The sequence below is a fragment of the Amblyomma mixtum genome, chromosome 1 (genome assembly GCF_055824585.1).
Source record: "Amblyomma mixtum isolate Tamu chromosome 1, ASM5582458v1, whole genome shotgun sequence".
Lineage (NCBI taxonomy): Eukaryota > Metazoa > Arthropoda > Arachnida > Ixodida > Ixodidae > Amblyomma > Amblyomma mixtum.
In genome coordinates, this window is record NC_143012.1 from 156438165 (window position 1) to 156458053 (window position 19889).

At 46.1% G+C, this 19889-nt stretch overlaps 1 protein-coding gene across 1 annotated transcript in view; it reads left to right on the forward strand.

Annotated features, from left to right (window-relative positions):
• Stam (signal transducing adaptor molecule) overlaps positions 1 to 19889 on the forward strand; it is a 40343-nt gene that overhangs the window by 5085 nt on the left and 15369 nt on the right. The window contains exons 2-9 of the mRNA XM_089558784.1: positions 1543 to 1703; positions 5798 to 5893; positions 6528 to 6610; positions 8660 to 8723; positions 12020 to 12104; positions 14290 to 14554; positions 16958 to 17040; positions 19154 to 19230. Of these exons, the coding sequence (XP_089414910.1) occupies positions 1543 to 1703; positions 5798 to 5893; positions 6528 to 6610; positions 8660 to 8723; positions 12020 to 12104; positions 14290 to 14554; positions 16958 to 17040; positions 19154 to 19230 (914 nt within the window). The remainder of the gene's footprint in view (positions 1 to 1542; positions 1704 to 5797; positions 5894 to 6527; positions 6611 to 8659; positions 8724 to 12019; positions 12105 to 14289; positions 14555 to 16957; positions 17041 to 19153; positions 19231 to 19889) is intronic.

The window sequence follows — 19889 nt, forward strand, 5'->3', positions numbered from 1 at the left end:
CAAAAGTGCACTTACAGCCCTTCACTCTACAAATGTGCAATCACTCCACTGCTTGGTGACGTCATGCTCAGCATAACAGCCATAGCTCAAGGACAACATATAAAACTCTGCTGGATAACAAGTCATGTTGGAATTAAAGGCACTGAGAGAGCAGACTTGTGCGTTGCTCAAGCCCTTGGCACGCAGATAAACATAGTAAATGAACCCTATAAAGATTGCATGAACTACACTTGGTCAAGCCAGCTTTAGGTGAATGGAAGTCTTGCACACACAAGGAATGTTTCAAGGAAGTAATTCTCTGTTGGCTTCATACTGGGCAAGCACACCTTACTCAAAAGTTTGTACGGACAAAACAAGACAAGCCTCTATTCAATAGTGCGGGGACAAACTAACAGTACATCACATTTTATTCTCATGCACGAAAGTTTACACACTAAGGAAAAAGTATTTCACTCAGTTTTATAATGAAAACATTCCTTTACACCCAATGTGACTCTTGGGTGTAGATGTAATTGTTGACATATCTTGTGTGTGTAGCTTTTTAAGAGAAGCAAGTTTTCTCTACAAACTCTAAATTTTTACCCACTGCTTCACTTCATTTTTGATAGACCTCAGCCACCTTCTTATTCCTGGAAAGAAGGCTGAGGTCTTTGATTGGTTGGGAGGCTCAATGTTCTTGTGCCCAGCCAAGGATGGCTGCTGAGACAACAAGCTCACAGTCTGCAACAGTTCTGCAAATGAAAATTTGATTTTTATGATAGCATCTGTGGGTCTTTCCTCTTCAAGTGCAGTTTCTCTCTCTCATTCTTAAACGTAAATAAGCTGCTTATGTATTTGCCATTTTTCTTTGTTTAGCAAGTACCTTGCATTCCAGATGAAGAAAGAAAATGAAAATTGGTTTTTGAGGGAAGGAAATGGTGTAACTGTCTCGTGTATCTCGGTGAACACCGGAACCACGTCGTAAGGCAAGGGATAAAGGAGGGAGTGAGAGAAGAAAGGAAGAGAGAGGTACCATAGTGGAGGTCTCTGGAATAATTTCGACCTCCTGAGGATCTTTATCGTGCACTAACATTGCATAGCACACGTTCACCTTTTCGTGTTTCGCCTCCATCGAAACGTGGCCGCTGTGGTCGGGTTCAAACCTGGGTACTCCGGTTCAGTAGCAGAGTGCCCTAACCACTGAGCCCCCGCAGTGGCGTTTCGGATGTATTACAGGTTGGAAAGAAATCTTCATTCAGGGTAAACGGCACTTGTGTTTCAGACACTTCATTCTTTTGTGCTTTCATTTTCAAGCACTCACACACACAAAATTGGCGTAGGTATGTGCTGTCACAGTACTGGCTGACTTGGTGATCATTTTGCCGTCATGCTTAGTGTGGCTTTTCAAGCATACTGAACCCTCAATTACATTTATGTCTAAGTATTAAGTACAGTTATGGTCTTTTTAAGTTGACAGTAGCTGCTGGTTGGATTCATTGTTGATTATTAAAGTGTCTTTGTTTGGATGCAGCGTCTAAAATGAGGGTGATGTTGTCACTGCAGAGAAGGCGACGAGTGAGCGCAACACGAGCGAGGACTGGGCCCTCATCCTGGACATCTGTGACCGGGTGGGGGCCGTGCCGGGGGGACCCAAGGACTGCCTGCAGTGCATCATGCGGCGCATGAACCACTCCATCCCACAGGTGGCCCTGCAGGCACTCACGGTGGGTGGACTGGCTCCTCCCCGAGCTCCTCAGAACAGCGGTCCAAAACTGGGGCTGTGTGGTCGAACGTGATGCATTGCATGACCCATGGCATCATTAAAGAGGTTGAATTGCTAAACTGACAGCTGTCAGAGGCAACTGCACTCAATGTCTGAAATGACTGAACAGCAACTTTGCTTGGCAAGCACAGAGCGAGTATCGGCTGACAGGTGATCTTTAACTCCGCTTTTCTTGAATGAAACACTGCCCATCGTAATTGGAATTTGCCTTAGAATACCAGAAGACCGAGGAGAATGTACTACAGTGAGAGTGTTCTAGAATGTGTGAGCATCAAAACAGCCCGTAGCAATGGCTTGCGTGCTTACTCACTTGATGCAATCCGAGTGGCCCCATAATTATACTATACTTCTCCATTGCAACAAAAAATGCTTCTGCTCCATGTACTCTGATGAGCGTGCGTGCTTTCTGCTTCCTAAAATGGCCAAAAAAACTGATTTTCTGAAAATGGTTGCGCAGTTTAACCTGGATATAACGAAGTTGAAGAAAGTCCGGGATTTTTCGTTACATGCAGTTTTTGCGAGAAGACCCAAAAGGGCAATGCAGAACGGAAACCAAAATAAGAAATAAATGTAGGTGGAATCACCTTGAAAATGTTGACAGGAAACCCCATTATTCGATGTCTGATAGCGCGACTGCCACAGCAGCCGCTGCCACCTCCGCCGTGGCTTGCATAACCACAGAGCGGCGAAAGCAACAGAGATGCGCTGACGAACGTATTGTCTTAACCGTGGTCACTCGTGATCGTTGACGCTCCTCTCATGTCAGTGCTTTACTTTTCAGCCAAATTAGTAACTCAGCACAAGCTAACAAATAGTTGGCCTAAATAGTTGGCCTAGTGAGTTTGTTGCATCAAGGTCAACCGCCGCTTCGCGTTCGTTACATGGAGGTCTCAAATACACGTGCTTCAATGGGGGCGGCGGTGGGGAATTGAAAAACTTCGTTATATCGAGGAATTCGCTATATAGAGGTTCATTACATCCAGGTTTAACTGTATCCGTTATCCGTTAGAGCTGATTACTCTAAATAAAAAAAAATGTTGCCTGAACTGCGGTGGCTGCGATGGTTTTGTACCTAGATACACCTTGTGGAGCCGATTTCTTCACGACTGTTGTATCTATTTTGACCCTATTTATTTAACAATGTTGCACTCCTGGAACAATAGTGCAGGTCAAGACATTTGTTGTTTTTCAGATTTGCGAATTTTAAATTTCTTGTATGAAATTTTCTTCTCATCCTTGGTGTGACAATGGGCACTGCATTAATAAAAAAAATTCAAAACCAAAATTTATGCCTTCAAAAAAAATTGTAAGGATGTCTTGACCTGTAGCATGCCAGTAGGAACGGAATGAATGCTAAATCTGCCTTCTGCCACATTTTCTTAACTCTGCAGCTTTTTCAGAAGATTCAGAGGAAAAATATACATTAGCAAACAATTTTCTTGATCTATAACAGTGAAATTTTATAAGATTAGTCATAAACTTGCTTGTAATATGCTAGAAAAATTTAATGTAGCAAAATTTAATGTATACTTATATAAAAAAAGTTTGTGCTGAAAGCAGCGTCTCCCCTTAGTATCGGGAGGGTTACTGTGAGCATGTGTTCTCTAAGCGGTTAATTCAACCACTGCCTTGTCTGTACAGTGCATAAGGTCCCCAAGAAGCTTACGAGCAGGTTTATGTGAAGAACAAAATTTGCTGTGTGCACGTTTACACAACAGCAGCTGTATCCTACCGGTACTCACCTATGGGGCAGAAACATGGAGGCTAACAAAGAGGGTTCAGCTTGAGTTAAGGACAACGCAACGAGCTATGGAAATAAAAATGATAGATGTAACGTTAAGAGATCGGAAGTGGGCGGAGTGGGTGAGGGAACAAACATGGGTTAATGACATCCTGGTCGAAATGAAGAAGAAATTTATTTATTTATTTATTTATTTATTTATTTATTTATTTTAAAATACTGCAGGCCAATAGATTGGCCCATGCAGGAGGGGCTATACAAGGCATTGAAAATGACAAATACTAAGAAAATACATGGGGTTACAAACAATGAGCAGAATAACGAAATACAACGCTACAAATGGGCTTGGGCAGGGCATGTAATGCGAAGGCAAGATAACCGCTGGTCCTTAAGGGTAACGGATTGGACTCCAAGGGAAGGCAAGCACATAGCAGGGGGCAGCAGAAAGTTATGGGGGTGGATGAGGTTAAGAAGATTGCGGGAATACGGTGGCTGCAACTGGCGAAGGGCAGGGTTAATTGGAGAGACATGGGAGAGGCATTTGCCCTGCAGTGGACGTAGTCAGGTCAATGATAATGACCTTTACAAAAGGGCAAAAAGAACATGAGACAGTTGTCGTGTGCAGTGCGCATGTTTTTTCTATGGGGGACGCATTATGAAAGTCGGTACGCACAAGTGACGCCCATCAGCAAGCTCTCATGCTGCCCCGAGATGAGTGCAGTGATGCCTTGCTTCAAAGGGAATGGACACAAGCGGTTTCAGGTGCCTTTCACCTTTATATCGAGTGATGGCACATTTGCTCTATCAGTTTCAACAGCTGATATGGAAAGGTCAGTTTGCACATGTGTGCACAGTGCAGAATCTGCTGAAAGGGTTCGTGTACTTCTCCTGGATTGGGTCAAGGCCTTCTGCAAATGCACACACTCGGAGGCAGAAGGAAAAAGTGGGTGACGTTCTGTCTGATTTAGCCACCTACGAAGAAGACACCAGGGGAAAAAACAGCATGCACAGAACATGTGTGGCCCAGGCTCTCTTGCTTTGTGTGTGAACACAATGGCATGTCTCTGTGAAGAACACCCTCTGTTTGAAGAGGCTCCTCCTGCCATTTATAAATCCCTCTGCACGTGGCCCACATCCATCATAATCGGCTTCCCTCATTGGCCTCCAGTTAGCTCTGTCCTACAATATCCGTGACAACCTTGGTGTGTGAGCCCTGCGATAGATGTACCATATTTTTTGGACTATAGTCTTTGGACTATACATGTTTAACAGCTGATAATTTGCTTGGTGAGGACTATATATGATTGAAATTTTATCAGATTGTTTTGTCAGAGCCGTAGAAGCCTAGCTTGGCTGTTGACATGAAAAAAAGTAACGGCACCTGACTATGGCTGCAGAATTTTACTGTGCCACCTTAAAGGTGCACTGAAGAGGAATCGGAACTTGTCTTTTTGCCGCGGGAACTCTATCTACACGTTCCTAGCATTCTTAGAAACCGCGACTTATTGCCCTGTGTGGCCGATGTCTTTTTGCCGCGGGAACTCTATCTACACGTTCCTAGCATTCTTAGAAACCGCGACTTATTGCCCTGTGTGGCCGATTTCCCCAATTAAATCGAATTAACGTCCGGCTCCCGCCTTTTTTCTTTTAATTCTCCCTCGTTCGGTGGAGATTTCGCGTCAGTGAAATGAGTGCACAGATGTGGGCTGCTTTTCAGAAAGATCTAGAATAAATCTGGGCTGTTTCTCTGAAACATATGCGGACATTCTGAAGGACTTAAATTCAGCTGAAATTCATCCCCGCGACTATACACGGGGTGTGGACTATGTAAGCAGGAGTTTTTTGCTCTAGGCTGAAATTTGCTCCCGTGGACTATACACCAGGTGTGGACTATATAGTCTGGAAAGTACGGTAATCCAACATGTAAAAATTTGCCTTGTGTGTATGGTTGTTAACATGCATGGAGTTGTCTGTTGTTGGGGTCTTTTTGTAATACTTATTTTGCTTTCTTCCATGTGAACTTTGGTGACTGCCAGTTGATCGATAAGCAGTTGCTAGTCTGTGCTTCCACTGCCTGCGTGGCTTTTTATCCTTTGTCCATCACTGCATTCTCACAACGGGAAAAGCAGGTATCTGAGACAGTTCAGCAGCTGGGCTCATTTATTACTGGTTTGGAAATATCTTTGATTTTATTTTTTCCAGTTGTAGTCGTCAGGATTCACCTGTGTGATGTGACTCCCTGCCGCAAGGCTTGTGTATGTGCTCAATGTCTCTTCCCCTTTACATCTGTGCAGTTGTTGGACGCCTGCGTAAAGAACTGTGGCAAGATCTTCCACCTTGAGGTGTGCTCTCGAGAGTTTGAATCGGAGTGCAAGAAGCTCCTCTCCAAGGTGCGTGTGCTTTGGTAACCCTGGGCAGGCTTTGCACAGCTTTGGTCGAGTTATTGATTTGCTTAGTGTTGTTAGTGCTGCCATATATGTGCTGTAATGCGTATGTAGTTCTAGGGGCAGGTGGAGCTTGTTTCAGTTGTGACACTCACATTATGGCCTTGACTGCTAGCGAGGCAGCTTGATTAACTTTCTTCTTTAATGACTGCTAGATCCAACAGTGCTTTGCATTGCAGCCGAGTTGGCTGTGAGCTTCCACTGCTTCAGGTGATGAGGTTGAGGGGCTAATCTCACAAGATTAAGGGGAGGGGTCCCGGTACTGTATTGGCCGCTGCATCACATGGAGGAGTGCCTGGGATGCTGCTTCTCCTGACTGAACCGCAGTCTTTTCCAAAGTGTTCACTCGGAGAATGCGTTGGTCGGTGGAATTTGTTTAATATTGTGTTCGAGTGGGCACCAGACGGGTTCTGTCTTCTTGAAGAAACCAAAGTCTGCATCGTTGGCAGGGATGCTGGATCGGAGAAGAGAACAACAAAGCTGGTGCAGTGGCTGCAGTCTCTGCTCCAGTCCTTTGTAATGATGCCGAGGGGGTTTCTTGCCGAAACAGAGAGCCTCTTTTTTTTCTTTTTATCCCCAGGGCCACCCACGGGTGGTGGAGAAGATGAAGGGCCTGCTCAAGAAGTGGGCTCAGGAGGACTTCAGCAAGGACCCCCAGCTCAGGTGGGCTGCTCTTATTGTCAACTTTGTACTGTTGTGACAGCAGGAGCTGTTTTTCCAGCCAAGGGTTAACGGGGCAGTTTAACGGGGCAGAAACAAGCAAATGCATGCCATTGGTAGCATGGAGGAAAAAAAACTGAGGAGGGTTTGTGACGTCACGCAGCCAGCATTCGCAAGCAGAGTGTTTACGAAGCCGTTTTCTCCCCCGAGTTTTTCGCTCTCCCAGTCAGTCCTTTATGTTTTGATTCTGGTATGTTATAGTGCGCGCGTTTGCTCGACCCGCAGCGCGGGCGTCTACAGCAAGGAGGTTGATCTACAGTGAGTTTGCCGCACTAATCGGCGCATGCGCGCGCACAGCGGGGCTAGATTTTACCGCTCGCTATCTCACGGCGTGATCACAGGGGGACAAACTCTTTTTTTTTTTTTTTACTATATCTTTACTTGTTAAGACTGGACTTCAAGGTTGTCATCAGACGCTCCCTCCTCGTTTTTTTTTTCCTCCATGATTCGTAGCCTGCGTGCTCTAGCAGATGGTTACAACCATTACAAGTGTAAGGAAAGTTAAATTTTCTTGCACGTCGCATAAAATGCCAGGTATAATATAGTATTTTGTGGAGAGGTTGAAGCTGAATATTCGTTTTTAACATGTACTAGGTGGCAGTACACATTCGCTCATCCAGGAGTAGTCAGTGGAAGCATTGGTGCCTCTGTATGGCACAGGGCAGCTGATTTCACATACCTAAGCTCTACACAAGGCAGGAAGAAATTGCTGCAGTCTCTATGCTTCAAGGTCTTGGAAGAAATGTCGGCTGTGAGGTCAAGGCAGATGTACACCGTGGAATGAAATGATTGTGCAGCTAAACCGGGATGTAGTGAACCTTGAAGTAATGAATTCCTCGGTATGACAAGTTTCTCAATTTCCAAATTCCGCCCCCATTGAAGTGCGGGTATTTGCGAACCCCATGCAACGAAGGTGTTGCGGCAGTTGACATTGATGTATTGGACTTGCTATGCCGACTACCTATTATTAGCTGGTGCTGAGTTACTTCAAATTTGCCTGAATTACTCAAAAATTTCATGAGGATAAACTCACTGACTCAAGAGGAATGTCCGCAATTGTAGCAAAGGATCGCAGTTCACACAGTGCACAGTGTTTCAGTGCCGTCCATGCCTGTACGTGGAAATTGCTGAGCATTCCGTGCTGTTCTTGCTTTTGTGATGGCATATAATGTGGCACTACAACAGTTCATGTTCGAAAGCAGTAGAACAATGTGCTATAACAATAATAAAAAAAAGACTCGCTAACTGTGCGCGGCCATCGCTGCCACTCAGTTGCTCGCATGATTCCGGCCTGACAGCTGTTACGTGTCAGGAGCAGGGTTGTTAGAGAGCACTGCCTATGCAAGGCGTAGTCTGTCTGATGTGGCACCTGTGGCGGGCAGACTGAGAGTGGGAACAGGCAGGGAGAGGCAGGTTCCTCCTCGTCCGGTGTAGCGACGACGGTGCAACCGCGCGCGCTCTGCTGTAGCCAGCCGGTTGTGGTTGCTACCTCTGACTCTCTCCGCTTCCCCCGACTCATGCTGGTGTTGTGCGAGCCATAGCGGAAGTAGATAGCAGCAGCGGCCACAGTCTCAGTGTCAGCATGATGGCGCAATGTCTTTCTGCGCTTACGACTATGAGTAAAGGGGGTTTACTGTAAACGCTTTAAGGTGATTTCACCTACGAATATTTATTCTGGTTTCCGTTTCAAGTCTCCACCCAAAAACTGCATGTAGCAACGGCATGGTTGTCACGAAAAATTGTGGAATTTTCTCAGTTTTTTTATATCCAGGTTTAACTGTATGTAAGCACTGAGGGAGTGCTGTCTTTTTTGTTTTTACTTTAGCTTTAGTAGTGGATTTCTGAACGCCCTGCTGGAAAGCCACAGTTTACAGTGCATATTTCTCGCATTGCTGACTATCACTAGACTGGGGAAAAGTGGCGTGGCTGTTGGGCAAAACACAACCAGCGAACAGCCTAACTGATGAGTCTCTTTCTTGTCTCCACTTTCAGCCTCATTCCGTCTCTGTATTCCAAACTCAAAGGTGATGGCGTCGACTTTGGCAACGAGGGAGCGGTAAGTCCCAGCAGCTGCGGGGATGTGAATCTGTGTGCAGATGTACGAGGGGGATAGGAAGTCTCCCAACTTTTTCTCCCGACTGATGGGGCATGGTTGCCAAGAGCTGGCAACAAGGCAGGCTGTTATGTCTCAGTGAGGCGTTGTCGAAGAAATGACGTCGAGGGCAGTGGGAAAGGTATGCGGGAAAATGCAACTGTCTTCGTGTGCAAAATTTCTACAGATGTTTGAAAAGCCTGCCGTTAAATGCATTGCAGCACTTATCAACGTGGGACATGGGTGTAATGCCCTGCTAAAACAGTTGCAAAACGTTGCTTGTGTACCAAAGCACGTTCCTGCAAAATTGCAGTGCATTGCCACCTTGCAGCGGTAATTAATGCTGGCACCAGATATGTCCCCAGGGGGAGCATGGTTGCCAGCATTGGCAGCTTGCATGGCAAAGCGCTATTGCTAAAAGCTGCTATGAAGACACTGCTTTCAGTTTTTCTTTTTTGTTTTTGCTTGAACCACTGGTTCATACACAGTTGAATCTGGTCCAACAAAGACAATTCTTTTTTTTTTGGTAGTCTCTCACTTAGAAATGCTATCCGTCCAGGGGTGTTTATAAAGGCCTTTACTTCGGCCTTTTTCTGCTGCTTGAAACAAGAGTTCATTTTGCTGCACAGCAAGGCTGTATAAAGCCCAGCACACAACCAACTGCTGCCAACTTTTGGAGCGCTGTTAATTTGGGCTACAGATCAATGTATTGCATTCATCCTCATTTAGGCAGTATCAAAGGCCTCATCAGAAGTAAAGTGCGAGCCACATGATGCGATAATTCACAGCGACTCGCCGCACAATGGACTGGCGGCTGCCATACCACTGTCACTCCTCGTGTCGCTCAGGTTTTCAGAAGTTTTATGGGTGGGCATCTTGTGATCTCGCTATTTTGCAGGCGAAGTTTGCTTTTCTAGAAGGGTTTCAGAAGGGTCCATGCTGCCGAGATTAGTTTTATTTTGAGTACGCTACAGTATGCACTGTGTTGAGTGGTGTATTGAAACAGTTCAGTGAAAGCGCGGTAGGAATAGTGCAACAGAAAAAGATGTTGTGGCGTGTGTCTTGATCACTTCCTACTAGTCACAGCACCACAAAATATAGTTTGATCATGCTTCCCTGATAAGACAAGCTGACTGAACATTGAAGTGGCGACAACTGATGATGCACTGAAAATGTGTCGCCAAGTCTCGTCGCTTCGTACAGGTGTACCAGCAGCAGGAGTAGGCAGTAGATGTCGCCATCGGACATCCATCATGAGGAACATTGCATCATGTGCTTGCTTTCGGGAAGTGGCAAAAAATAACTGCCCTGCCTTTTCCAAGGCCCGTTGCAAGTGCAGTGCTTTACCATTTGGCCTTGTGGACTTGCAAAATGTTGTGGTTGTCCGAACTGCTTGCATGCTCTGGAGCAGAAAACACTTGCATGACACTGCAGGGGGCCTTGTATCTCGCCATGTTTGACTTGGGAACTCTAGGACAGAACCAAGCTTTGGCATGGTTGCATCAATCGCTACTACACTGATGGCTTGCTAGTCCTGGGACAGCTTTTTTAACTTTTTGCCACGCACATGGTACACAGAATGTTGTTAGCTACCATGAGGCCCACAAAGGTTGCATTGGACACGCTGCAAAAACATTTTTCAGATACTATTTTTGATCATCGGACACTTTTGCTTTTGTGTGCCCCAGTAATGGAAACTGCGATAAGTGAGTGTGAAAATGACTGCACATCCACAAAAGTGAAGTGGGTGTGGACGGGGCCTCATCTTTAGGAAATGTGGTCTTATTTCTTTTTTTTTTTCAACAAATCTGTGGTTAACATGCATGCTGCTGGAATGGGGTGCGTATGGGACGTCAGAAAAGCCTAGCACAGTAACGAGTGCTGTCTTGCACGCATGCATGTGAAATTGGGAGTGCAATGTGCTATGCCCTGAAGGCAGCCACTGTTTTGCCATTACATTCACTTACTCAGGCAGCGATGTTTGGTCTCTTAATGAGATGCACTGTAGCGAGCATGAATGCGAGGTAATGTGTGAGGAACGTTTTTAGGAATAAAAAGTATTGCGCACTTAGCTGCAGCTATGGCAGGGATTATCAGACAGGTTGTCTAGCAGTGACAGCGCCAAGGGGAGGTTGTCGCCGCTTCAAAAAGTTGTCTGGATACATCAAGAATTTGCCGACGCTGAGTTTCTGGTAACTGAGTATATGAAAGTCTGGCCACTAAATTTTGCTAATTTCATTTATTTTGTTTTCGCGAGGAACAGTGTTAGCGCAGAAGCAGTATGCCTGCCATAAATTTGACTCCCCCCCCCCTCCCCCCTTCTTCCAACTTTCCACCCCACTAAGAATATCCTGGCACCATTACTGTTGTCGAGCCTCCGCGGTGGCTCAGTGGTTTTGGTGCTCATTTGCTGACACTAGTTAATGTACATTCAGTCGCAAATGCAGGTTGCATGTTGATGAAGGTGAAATGCTAGGGGCCGGTGGACTTCGCTGTGTCAGTGGAAATTAAAGAACTCCAGGTAATCGAAATTATCCATGGCCCTCCACTATAGCACAACAGTGCCCGTCATAGCCTGAATAGCTTTGGGACATTGAACGCCATGAAAGCAAAAGCAGTCACTGTTGTCAATGCCTGCTTTGGGCAGAAAGTTTTTAGCCCATTCCAAGAAAAGTATGTATCAGTGTTGAAATAGACATGCATAGTCAACCCAGTTTGATTCCATGCAACTTGCTTGTGACAGTTTTGGAGGCCTAATACAGCGTCCATTGAACCTGTTTACATGCATTTTTACTAGAGACGATGTGCAGTCCTTGGTAATGTGAATGGTTCCATTTTGACTGCATGGTTCCATTTGTTGACAGTAGTGAAGTTCTCGTAATTGTGAAAATTTTCCTGCCTTTGTGGGCCTTATTGTGTGGGTTCAGCTTCTTACTGTAGCCTCACAGCTGCGGAACAGATGCAGCTTTCCATAATCTTTGTATTTAAAAAAAAACTGATTTTGTTCATGGATCAGTGACTGCTGATAGTGTTCGGGGAATTTGACGTGGATTTGGAGCAAATCAGTCGAGTAATCTGGAAATGCTCTGCGTAACTTGTGTGCAAAACCTTGGAGTACTTTTTATTTGAATTAGGACTTGGACAGTGAGGAATACCAGTTTATTCCACAAGCTGGAAAGTTTAGGCTTGCCTGCTGTGCCTTCAATGAATTTCAAAGCCAGTCAATTCAAATGGTACCCCTTGTCCAACTACTGTTTCAGTCGGACTCCCCGTCATCGGAGCAGTTGGGGGGTGCCCGTACTTCCACCAAGCAGCAGCAGCAAGAGGAACAGGACCTTGCTCGTGGTGAGTGGGAGGAAGAGTCAGTCTTTTCGAGAATTTTCTGCCAGCGAACTTGGCGCCCTCCAGCTTAAGCGGAGAAGTATGGGGATAGTTTGAGAAAACGCTGCAAGCGTTGTATTGCACACTGTGTCTGATGCCACGAGTGTGATGCGTGGCAGATTCAACTTTGTCTGGCACACAACGCATGTGCCATTAACGGTGCCGCGACCTAATACCTTTAGCAGTGTATGCTGACAATCTCGCGCCATACAGAACAGCCAGGAAGGAGTACCCAACACCACACAAATCCCTCAATGAGTTAGAAGAGACCACCCTTAGGAGACTACAAACCAACACACACCCAACACCAGCTAAGTTACACCAGTGGTACCCTACACTATACTCTCCGCAGTGCCCACACTGTGGGCACTGGTGCACTGCACTGCACTGGTGCAGTGCACTGCACTGGCACTGCATATGGTGTGGGCATGCCAATGTAATCCCATAGTTGACCCCATTCCCAACCCCTCGGAGGAGCAGTGGGAGGCTATTCTGCTCAGCGATGATCCTGACCCTCAGCACTGGCTGGTGGGGAGGGCCAGCGCAGCAGCAGCAGCCAGCGTACTACCGGACTAGGCGGCCCACCCACATGTTCTGAGAATGTTCAGCAAATAAAGATGTTTTCAATCAACACATGTGCCTCAAGTGGGAACTAAAAGCTTGTTGCATCAGTGATTCCCCTGCAGGAGAGCACAAAAGTGGTCCAGCCAGACAAGGCCGGGCAGTACTCTCATGAGTGATACCTGTAATGTCACTGTCACATGTGTGGCTGCTGCTCCGGCTTATACACAAGTGTTTATTATTGTGAGGCTCATAGGTTGGCACATAGACTTGTGGAACACATTGCATTAGAAATGCATGAATACTTGCATTAAGGGGGGGGGGGGGGGGGGGGTAAACTTACAAAATGATTTTCAAAAGTTGGCTGTACAGCAATTGTAGTAAAAGCTGTGGCTGTAAAATTTGTAAGAAATCTTGAAAGGCATACACAGCTTGCATTAAAGCCTGCAACTGGATTAAAATTTGATTTAGTATTTATTACTTCTGTTTTCTACTTGTGGACCTTTCTCTCAAAATCTACTGTCTGCAGAGTGCTGAAATTTTGTATGAGATTAGCAGCCATTGCTTTGCACTACTGGTACCAAAGTTATGTGCTTTGAGCAAAAACTTGATTTACTTTTTTTTTATTAATTGTTGATGCAATGAAGTTGCTATGTATGAATGTTTTTTTTTAAACAAAAAAATACAAATGAACTTCGGCTATTGATTCTCTTACCAGTTATGTAACTGGCATCGATTAACATCTGAGAAAAATTTTGTTTGCTTATGCCTCATTAGTTCCCTATAAAAAGGCACACAAACCTCCAAAAATGCGTTGATTGAAAACGCCAGTAAAGACTCTGAGGATGCCCACTTTTCCATTTGATGTGACTGTGAGAGAAGGATCAACAAACTATTTTTTTAAATCGCGAATACCCAAATGTGATATATTTTCTGAAAGATAAAGAAATTCCCTATGAAGATGGTTACAAAATCTCGAAAGTCTAATTTTTTGACAAAAGTTCAGGGGGGCACTTTGCTGATCTAAAGTCCAGTGAGGTGAAAGCCTGTAGCGTGGTGTTGCTGCTTGTGTCACTGATGTGTGGTTAAGATGTTAATTAAGTCCACAATTTTTTGTGAATTTTAAATGCTCGAGACACTGGAGGGCGTTTGGGAGGCATCCATCGGATTTGATGCCTTTCTGCAAACACTTTAGCGTCCTAGGCAAGGAGAACTACATATGTGTTGGCAGGAAGTAGCATATAGCCATTACCACGCTTGGCTGCAGAACGGAAGGATGGTGGTTCGAATCCCATCGTGTGCGAAGATTTTTTTTTTCTGCTCTGACTAGAAAAAGCGTGACACCTCTGCTGACAACCATCTGTTGACAGCGATGAGGCGTTAAAGGCTTCTGTCTTGAAACACTGGCCCCTTTTCAAGCATTTCTTAACCTCATGCATGGTCCTTGGCCTCAAAATTGTTTTTGTCTAGTGTTTCACGTTCGGCCTGTCTGTTCCTGTCCGCTGTTTTTTGTCCTTCTTGTGCTGTGAATTGTCAGCGCGGTCCAGCTGGTCTGTGGCTGATGCCCCTCGCACTCCACTCCGTGCAGCGATTGAGCTGTCCCTGAGGGACTCTCCCCCCAAGAGCGGAGGTGGTGGTGGTGGCAGTGGAGGGGGAGGAGGAAGCAGCCTCTACCCCCGGGCGCCCTCACCCGTGTCGGCTGGTGCCCTGGCGGATGGAGGCTCCTCTTCCGCCCCGGTCGAAGGGGGTCAGCGGGAGCCCCGGAAGGTTCGCGCCCTGTACGACTTCGAGGCGGCCGAGGACAACGAGCTCACCTTCAAGGCCGGGGAGCTGCTGCTGGTGCTTGACGACAGGTGGGGGTCCCTCTCTGTGCATGGCCGGGACAGCAGTGGCTGTGTGTATAGACACTGCCACACGTGCAGCTATGGATGCCGAAGGAATTATTCGGCTACGGAAAGAAAAATGATAGGTGTAACATTAGGAAATCGAAAGCAGCGGGCAGAGTGGGAGAGGGAACAAACATGGATCAATGAGATCCTAGTCAAAATCAAGAGGAAGAAATGAGCTTGGACAGGGCATGTAATGCGAAGCCTGGTCCTTAAAGGGACAGTGAGGAGAGTGCTATTAATATTTTTTTTATAGCAAAATCCGATAGTTCGGCATGTCATGGCTTTGTTGCCACTTGGCCAGCAGCGAAAGATGCATTTATTTCTAAGAAATTTGGATTCGAAGTTGAAAAAGTTTTTCCCGCCGCTCTGATTCGAACTTGGGATTCTCCTATGACGACAGAGGACTAAGTGACGTGAAATATGACGTGACGCAGACTCCGTGATTTCTGGCGGCCAGCAGTGCCGCCTAGCAGCAGCCGAAAAGAAAGCTACCGCCGGCCGCTTGTTGAAGGCATCTATCGGCTATTGCGGCCGTCGCTACCGTCGCTTCGCTTACGTTTGCACCGGCGTTTTGCCAGCATTACGATGGATCCCGTTCTCGAAGTCGTCAACCAAGTTCTCTCAAATAGACAGCCCGCCTAACGCCGGTGAGCAGGCGCCGATTGATCCCGACGCTTCAGGCGCGCGCGTAGCTGCCGGGAACGTGGCGCCATCTGGCGACGTCAAGGAGATTTGCGCATGCATTGGCTGCGCCTCAGTGATTTGTGCTTCTCGTGTCCCAGCGTAATGGTTCTAGCAACACTGCTTTGTCCTATGACGTCATGACGCTTGTACTTGCAAGTTTGGCCTGTGGCGGCGATACCTGTATTTTGGTTCTTGCTCTTTTCTACGTTACAAGAGCTTTGTTGTCAGTATGAGTGGCGTTTTTGTAATCAGGAGCTGGTATTCTGTCGATACAAGCCAACTTCAATTTCTACTCAGTGTCCCTTTAAGGGTAACAGAGTGGATTCCAAGAGAAAGCAAGCATAGTAGGGGGTGGCAGAAAGTCATGTGGGCGGATGAGGTTAGGAAGTGTGCGGGGATATGGTGGCCGCGGCTGGCGAAGGACAGGGTTAATTGGAGAGACATGGGAGAGGCCTTTGCCCTGCAGTGGGCGTAGTCAGGCTGATGATGATGATGACAGCCAGGAGTCAGATGCACTGGCAGTGTTAAGAGTACAACTGGAACAATAGTGGGGCTGTGTGTGACAAAAAACTGCGATAACAGGACCTTATTGGAAGAGGAAGGCTATTGTCCTGCAGTGCACTCTGCTCTGAGTGATGTAGACACCTTTTGTTCGGTTAGTAGTGCATTTGGGGCGGCGCTTGTGAATGCAGTAGCCGAACTAATTTTTCATCCTTTTTTGTTGTCTCCATCCTTTCTCTTGCAATGTTGGCTACAGGCACGGGAGCAGGTTCTACATGACTAATCGGGACGCAAGTCCTCTCTTTCAAGGCATACGCATAGTTTGACAGGCCCACTGCAGTGCCATGTGGCTGTTGATCCCAAGGTCACGGGTTCAGTGCCGTCCGCAACGGCCATTTTTCGTGAAGGCAAAATAGAAAAAATGCTCATGTGCTTTGCAATGTCGGTGGATGTTAAGGAACCCCAGGTGGACAAAATTAATCCCCTCCACTACGGAGCCCCTGATAGCCCTTGTTTCACTTCCGGGTGTTAAACCCCCGCAAAGACAAACTGGTTGGTAACGTAGGCTGTTGGTAGTTAAATTTGGGTGCAGGTAGCAGTAAATTTCAACATCAAACCAACAGCCTCAGCATCAATCCTGCAGTACTGGAGATCAACGCTATAGGTATTGTTGTGCTGGCAGTGATTGCTACCCGTTTTGGGGTTACTGCATTGCCATTACAAGGTCTGAGTACGGGTGCTTGTTCTGTTTCAACACCGTGAACCTAAGCAGCAGTTGGTTGGACCGACTTGCTTGCATCCTGGACATGTACTATCGCAATGGAAAGAAGCGCGAACAATGCGGCGCCTACGCACTTGATCGCGCTTTCACCTGGGTGGTAAGAAAAAGATGTTAGTCAACCTGGAATGCATCACGCACAACTCTAGTGTCCTTCTGCCACCGCCGAAGTTAAAGCGTGTTTAAAAGAAATGTGAACAGTGGAGTGTCTAGGCTCCCCGCTGTTCGCGCTTCTTTCCATCGCCCCTGTACGGTCTTCATCTGTTTTAGTGTGAAAGCACTGTTCAGATGTGTAAACTCTGAGCAAGGTCTTGTGATGTTTGTGGGTTTGTGCCAAGTGTTAACTTTCTTTGCTCTTTGAAAAGCAACCTGAGGACCTTGTTGTTTTCTTCTTGCTGGTGCAGTGACCCCAACTGGTGGAAGGGCTCCAACCACAGGGGGGAGGGCCTGTTCCCGGCAAACTTTGTCACCGCAGACCTCGAAGAAGGTGCGTTCCCTCCTCTGGTGCCTTGCAGGGTGAAGTGCAATACTCATGTAACTTCACATTTAATGGCATGATTACAGGTTTCTATCCTTTTCCCTACCGCTGCCATTGGTGGTGGATGGAAACGGCAGTTTCGAAGGCCAGTGAATGCTAGCTAGTGAAAGCAGTGGAGTGTAGACATTGAGAATGGCTGCCTCTGCCAGCGTCGTTTGCACTCTGAAATGCGGCAAATCTCGTGGTTCGGCTACGTCCCCAGTTGATATTTTATTTACGCCTTAGGTAGCAGTGACTCTGAGGATGCTGCCTTATTGTCCAGCTTTAGTAAGACCTGAGGAACCGGCCCATTGGCGTGCTCAACTGTAGGGTCTAAAGTGAGTTTCTCCTAGCCAGGAAACTGCATGAACTAAAACCTTAATTTCTTCTCAGGTATTTGCCATTCGACGTTATGTATAATCCAAAGTCTGTGTATGATTTTTTCTCTGTATAGAAGCGTATCTTTTCTAGGTTTCGTTCAGACTTGATCTAAAAACCTTGATTTTGCAAAATTAAATTCCATAAGACTGGAAACACTTAAACGAAGCTTGTATTATTAAAAAGTGTGTCTAAATGGCTTCAGTTTGGTTTATTGCATTAAGTTTTAAACCTCATAGTTTTTGGACCAGGAAAATTGAATGAAAACCCGCAAAATATGGCCATTGTTCACGTGGTACGGAAAGAGTTAAGGGGATCCCTAAGTGACTCACTGATGACTTTGTGCATCCGCATAGGGCATATCAGGTGAACTGCTAGTGATGTTGGGCAAGCAGCTCACTAAGTTTCTTAATTTTTTTTTTGTAATTTTTTTGCCTCCCTTCCTGCATTAATGTGTAGGAAGGGCCTCTTTTACGTGACAGCGTATACAGCTCGTTTGGTCAAAAAGCAGTCGGCGTAGTAGTAGATTGCACCATGTGTCATAAAGAATCTGGGGTTGCATGAAAAACAATCGTATCATGGTAATTTGTGGTTTTAGTGATTGATGACTGATTGGTGTGTGGTAGGCAATGATATGTTAATGAAATCATTGCAATCAATTTATAAATTGATTAATTGAAGAAATGGAAAATTGGAAAAAAAGGGGGGGGTTCAAAGGTGTCATAATGCTCAGAGTGAAAAGCCAATGCTTGATAATGGTAGTTAAGAAAATTTAGTGTGTGCAGAAACAATTAAAAAAAAAAAAGAAATGCATTCATTTACACCACCACCACCACCTGCAACATGCTGTTGCGTTCCACTCTTAAAGGTGAAGCTTAAGCGTCCTCCAATTTTTTCTCTGCACTGTATGGTCTCGTAGCAGAAACCACTCCAGCAGGAACACGTCTTATTAGTCTTGAGCATGTGAAGTGATGCAGGGTTTTGTGTACAGACTGCTCTTTGCAGTGGTTTCGCGTTTGGTGTGGTTCTGTTTTTACGACTTGGAAAGAACTCTTGCTGAGCTGTAGCGTTCGTACACGTCTCTCTCTCTCTCTTCCAGCAATGGCAAGACGCTTGTATAACCTCCTGCACGCAAGTAAATGAGCCACTGAACATGGCCTGTTGGAAGTGTCTAGTCGCATTAGTGTTGTCTTGTCGTGTAGTGCACCAAGCTGTATAAAATACTGCTGAGTAGTGCTCCTGAAAACATGGGAATCTACAGCTCATTGTGCTCCTATCTTGGTGCTGGAAACTCTTTTAGGTGATGACACTCGGACCACCGGTGCATCCAGATTTTGTTTGATTCAAAAGTTGCAGCCCCATTGATATAACTGCAGCTGGCTGGCATCCAGCAAGGGGTGCAAGTTTGAGAGGGTCAGCGTATGTGTTGCGCATTATGACCTTGGGAGAGTTTTCTAGTACCTGTCAGTGAAATCTCCACATATGTTTATCCCTTTTTGAAGCCTTAATTTAATGAAAAAAGTGTGAAGTAAATAAGGTGCGGGCATAAAGATCATTGAAAGTGCTGGCATTGGAAGACATGAAAGAATTGCCCTGTTTTTATCGCCACTTCCTTTCTTTTTCTGCTTCTCTGTGTATTGTTGGTGCAGTCTTTGCCAGGCAGTGGGGAAGCTGGGTGTAACATCTGTTGGCTGCTTTATTGCAGGCCGCCCGCCAGAACCCGAGGCCCAGCCTGAACCGGAGGCGCCAGTCGCGGAGCCTGAACCATTGCGCGTGGACCCTGTGAGCATCACCACCCGATTTTTGTTGGACATGGGGGGGAAAGGGAAGCCATTCTCAAAAAGAGTTTGCACCGCCTAATCGTGGCTGAACTTAGCAGGGGCTTTATGCAGCTGCAGGCTTGTGTAAAGTTCGTATAGTTCAGTACTAGTGAGCAGCAGTCTTTACCTTCAGCCTATCAACTCGCTGACCTGTCTTGCCAAGACTCTTCTCAACACTTCCCTAAAACTGTTCCTGTTTAGAACATGCTTGGAGTGCATACCTAGTCTGCTGAAGGCCACCAGGAAGCCGTTGTTTGACTGCACAGTGTGTTGAGACATTTGGTTCAGTTGTTTATGCAGGCAACCATGGCCCACATGAACCAGACAATCCTATTGTCCAGCAAATCTGGTGCATTCAAACCTAGTTATATACACAGCGTGATTCAACGAGATTTGTTCGATACTGTATGGAATGATTCGATATACCCAAACCCGCTTATAACTAACTTCACTGCCAAATTCGTTATATACGAGCTTGTGAATGTGGAGTGATAACAGATTTTAAAGGGCTGCTCCTGCTCCTCCTGCATTTCACGGGTGTTACTGAAGCGTGGCCGGGCAGTGTGGTTGCCCTGAGACTACAGTGTAATCCACTTATAGCGATATTCTTCTTGTAACGAT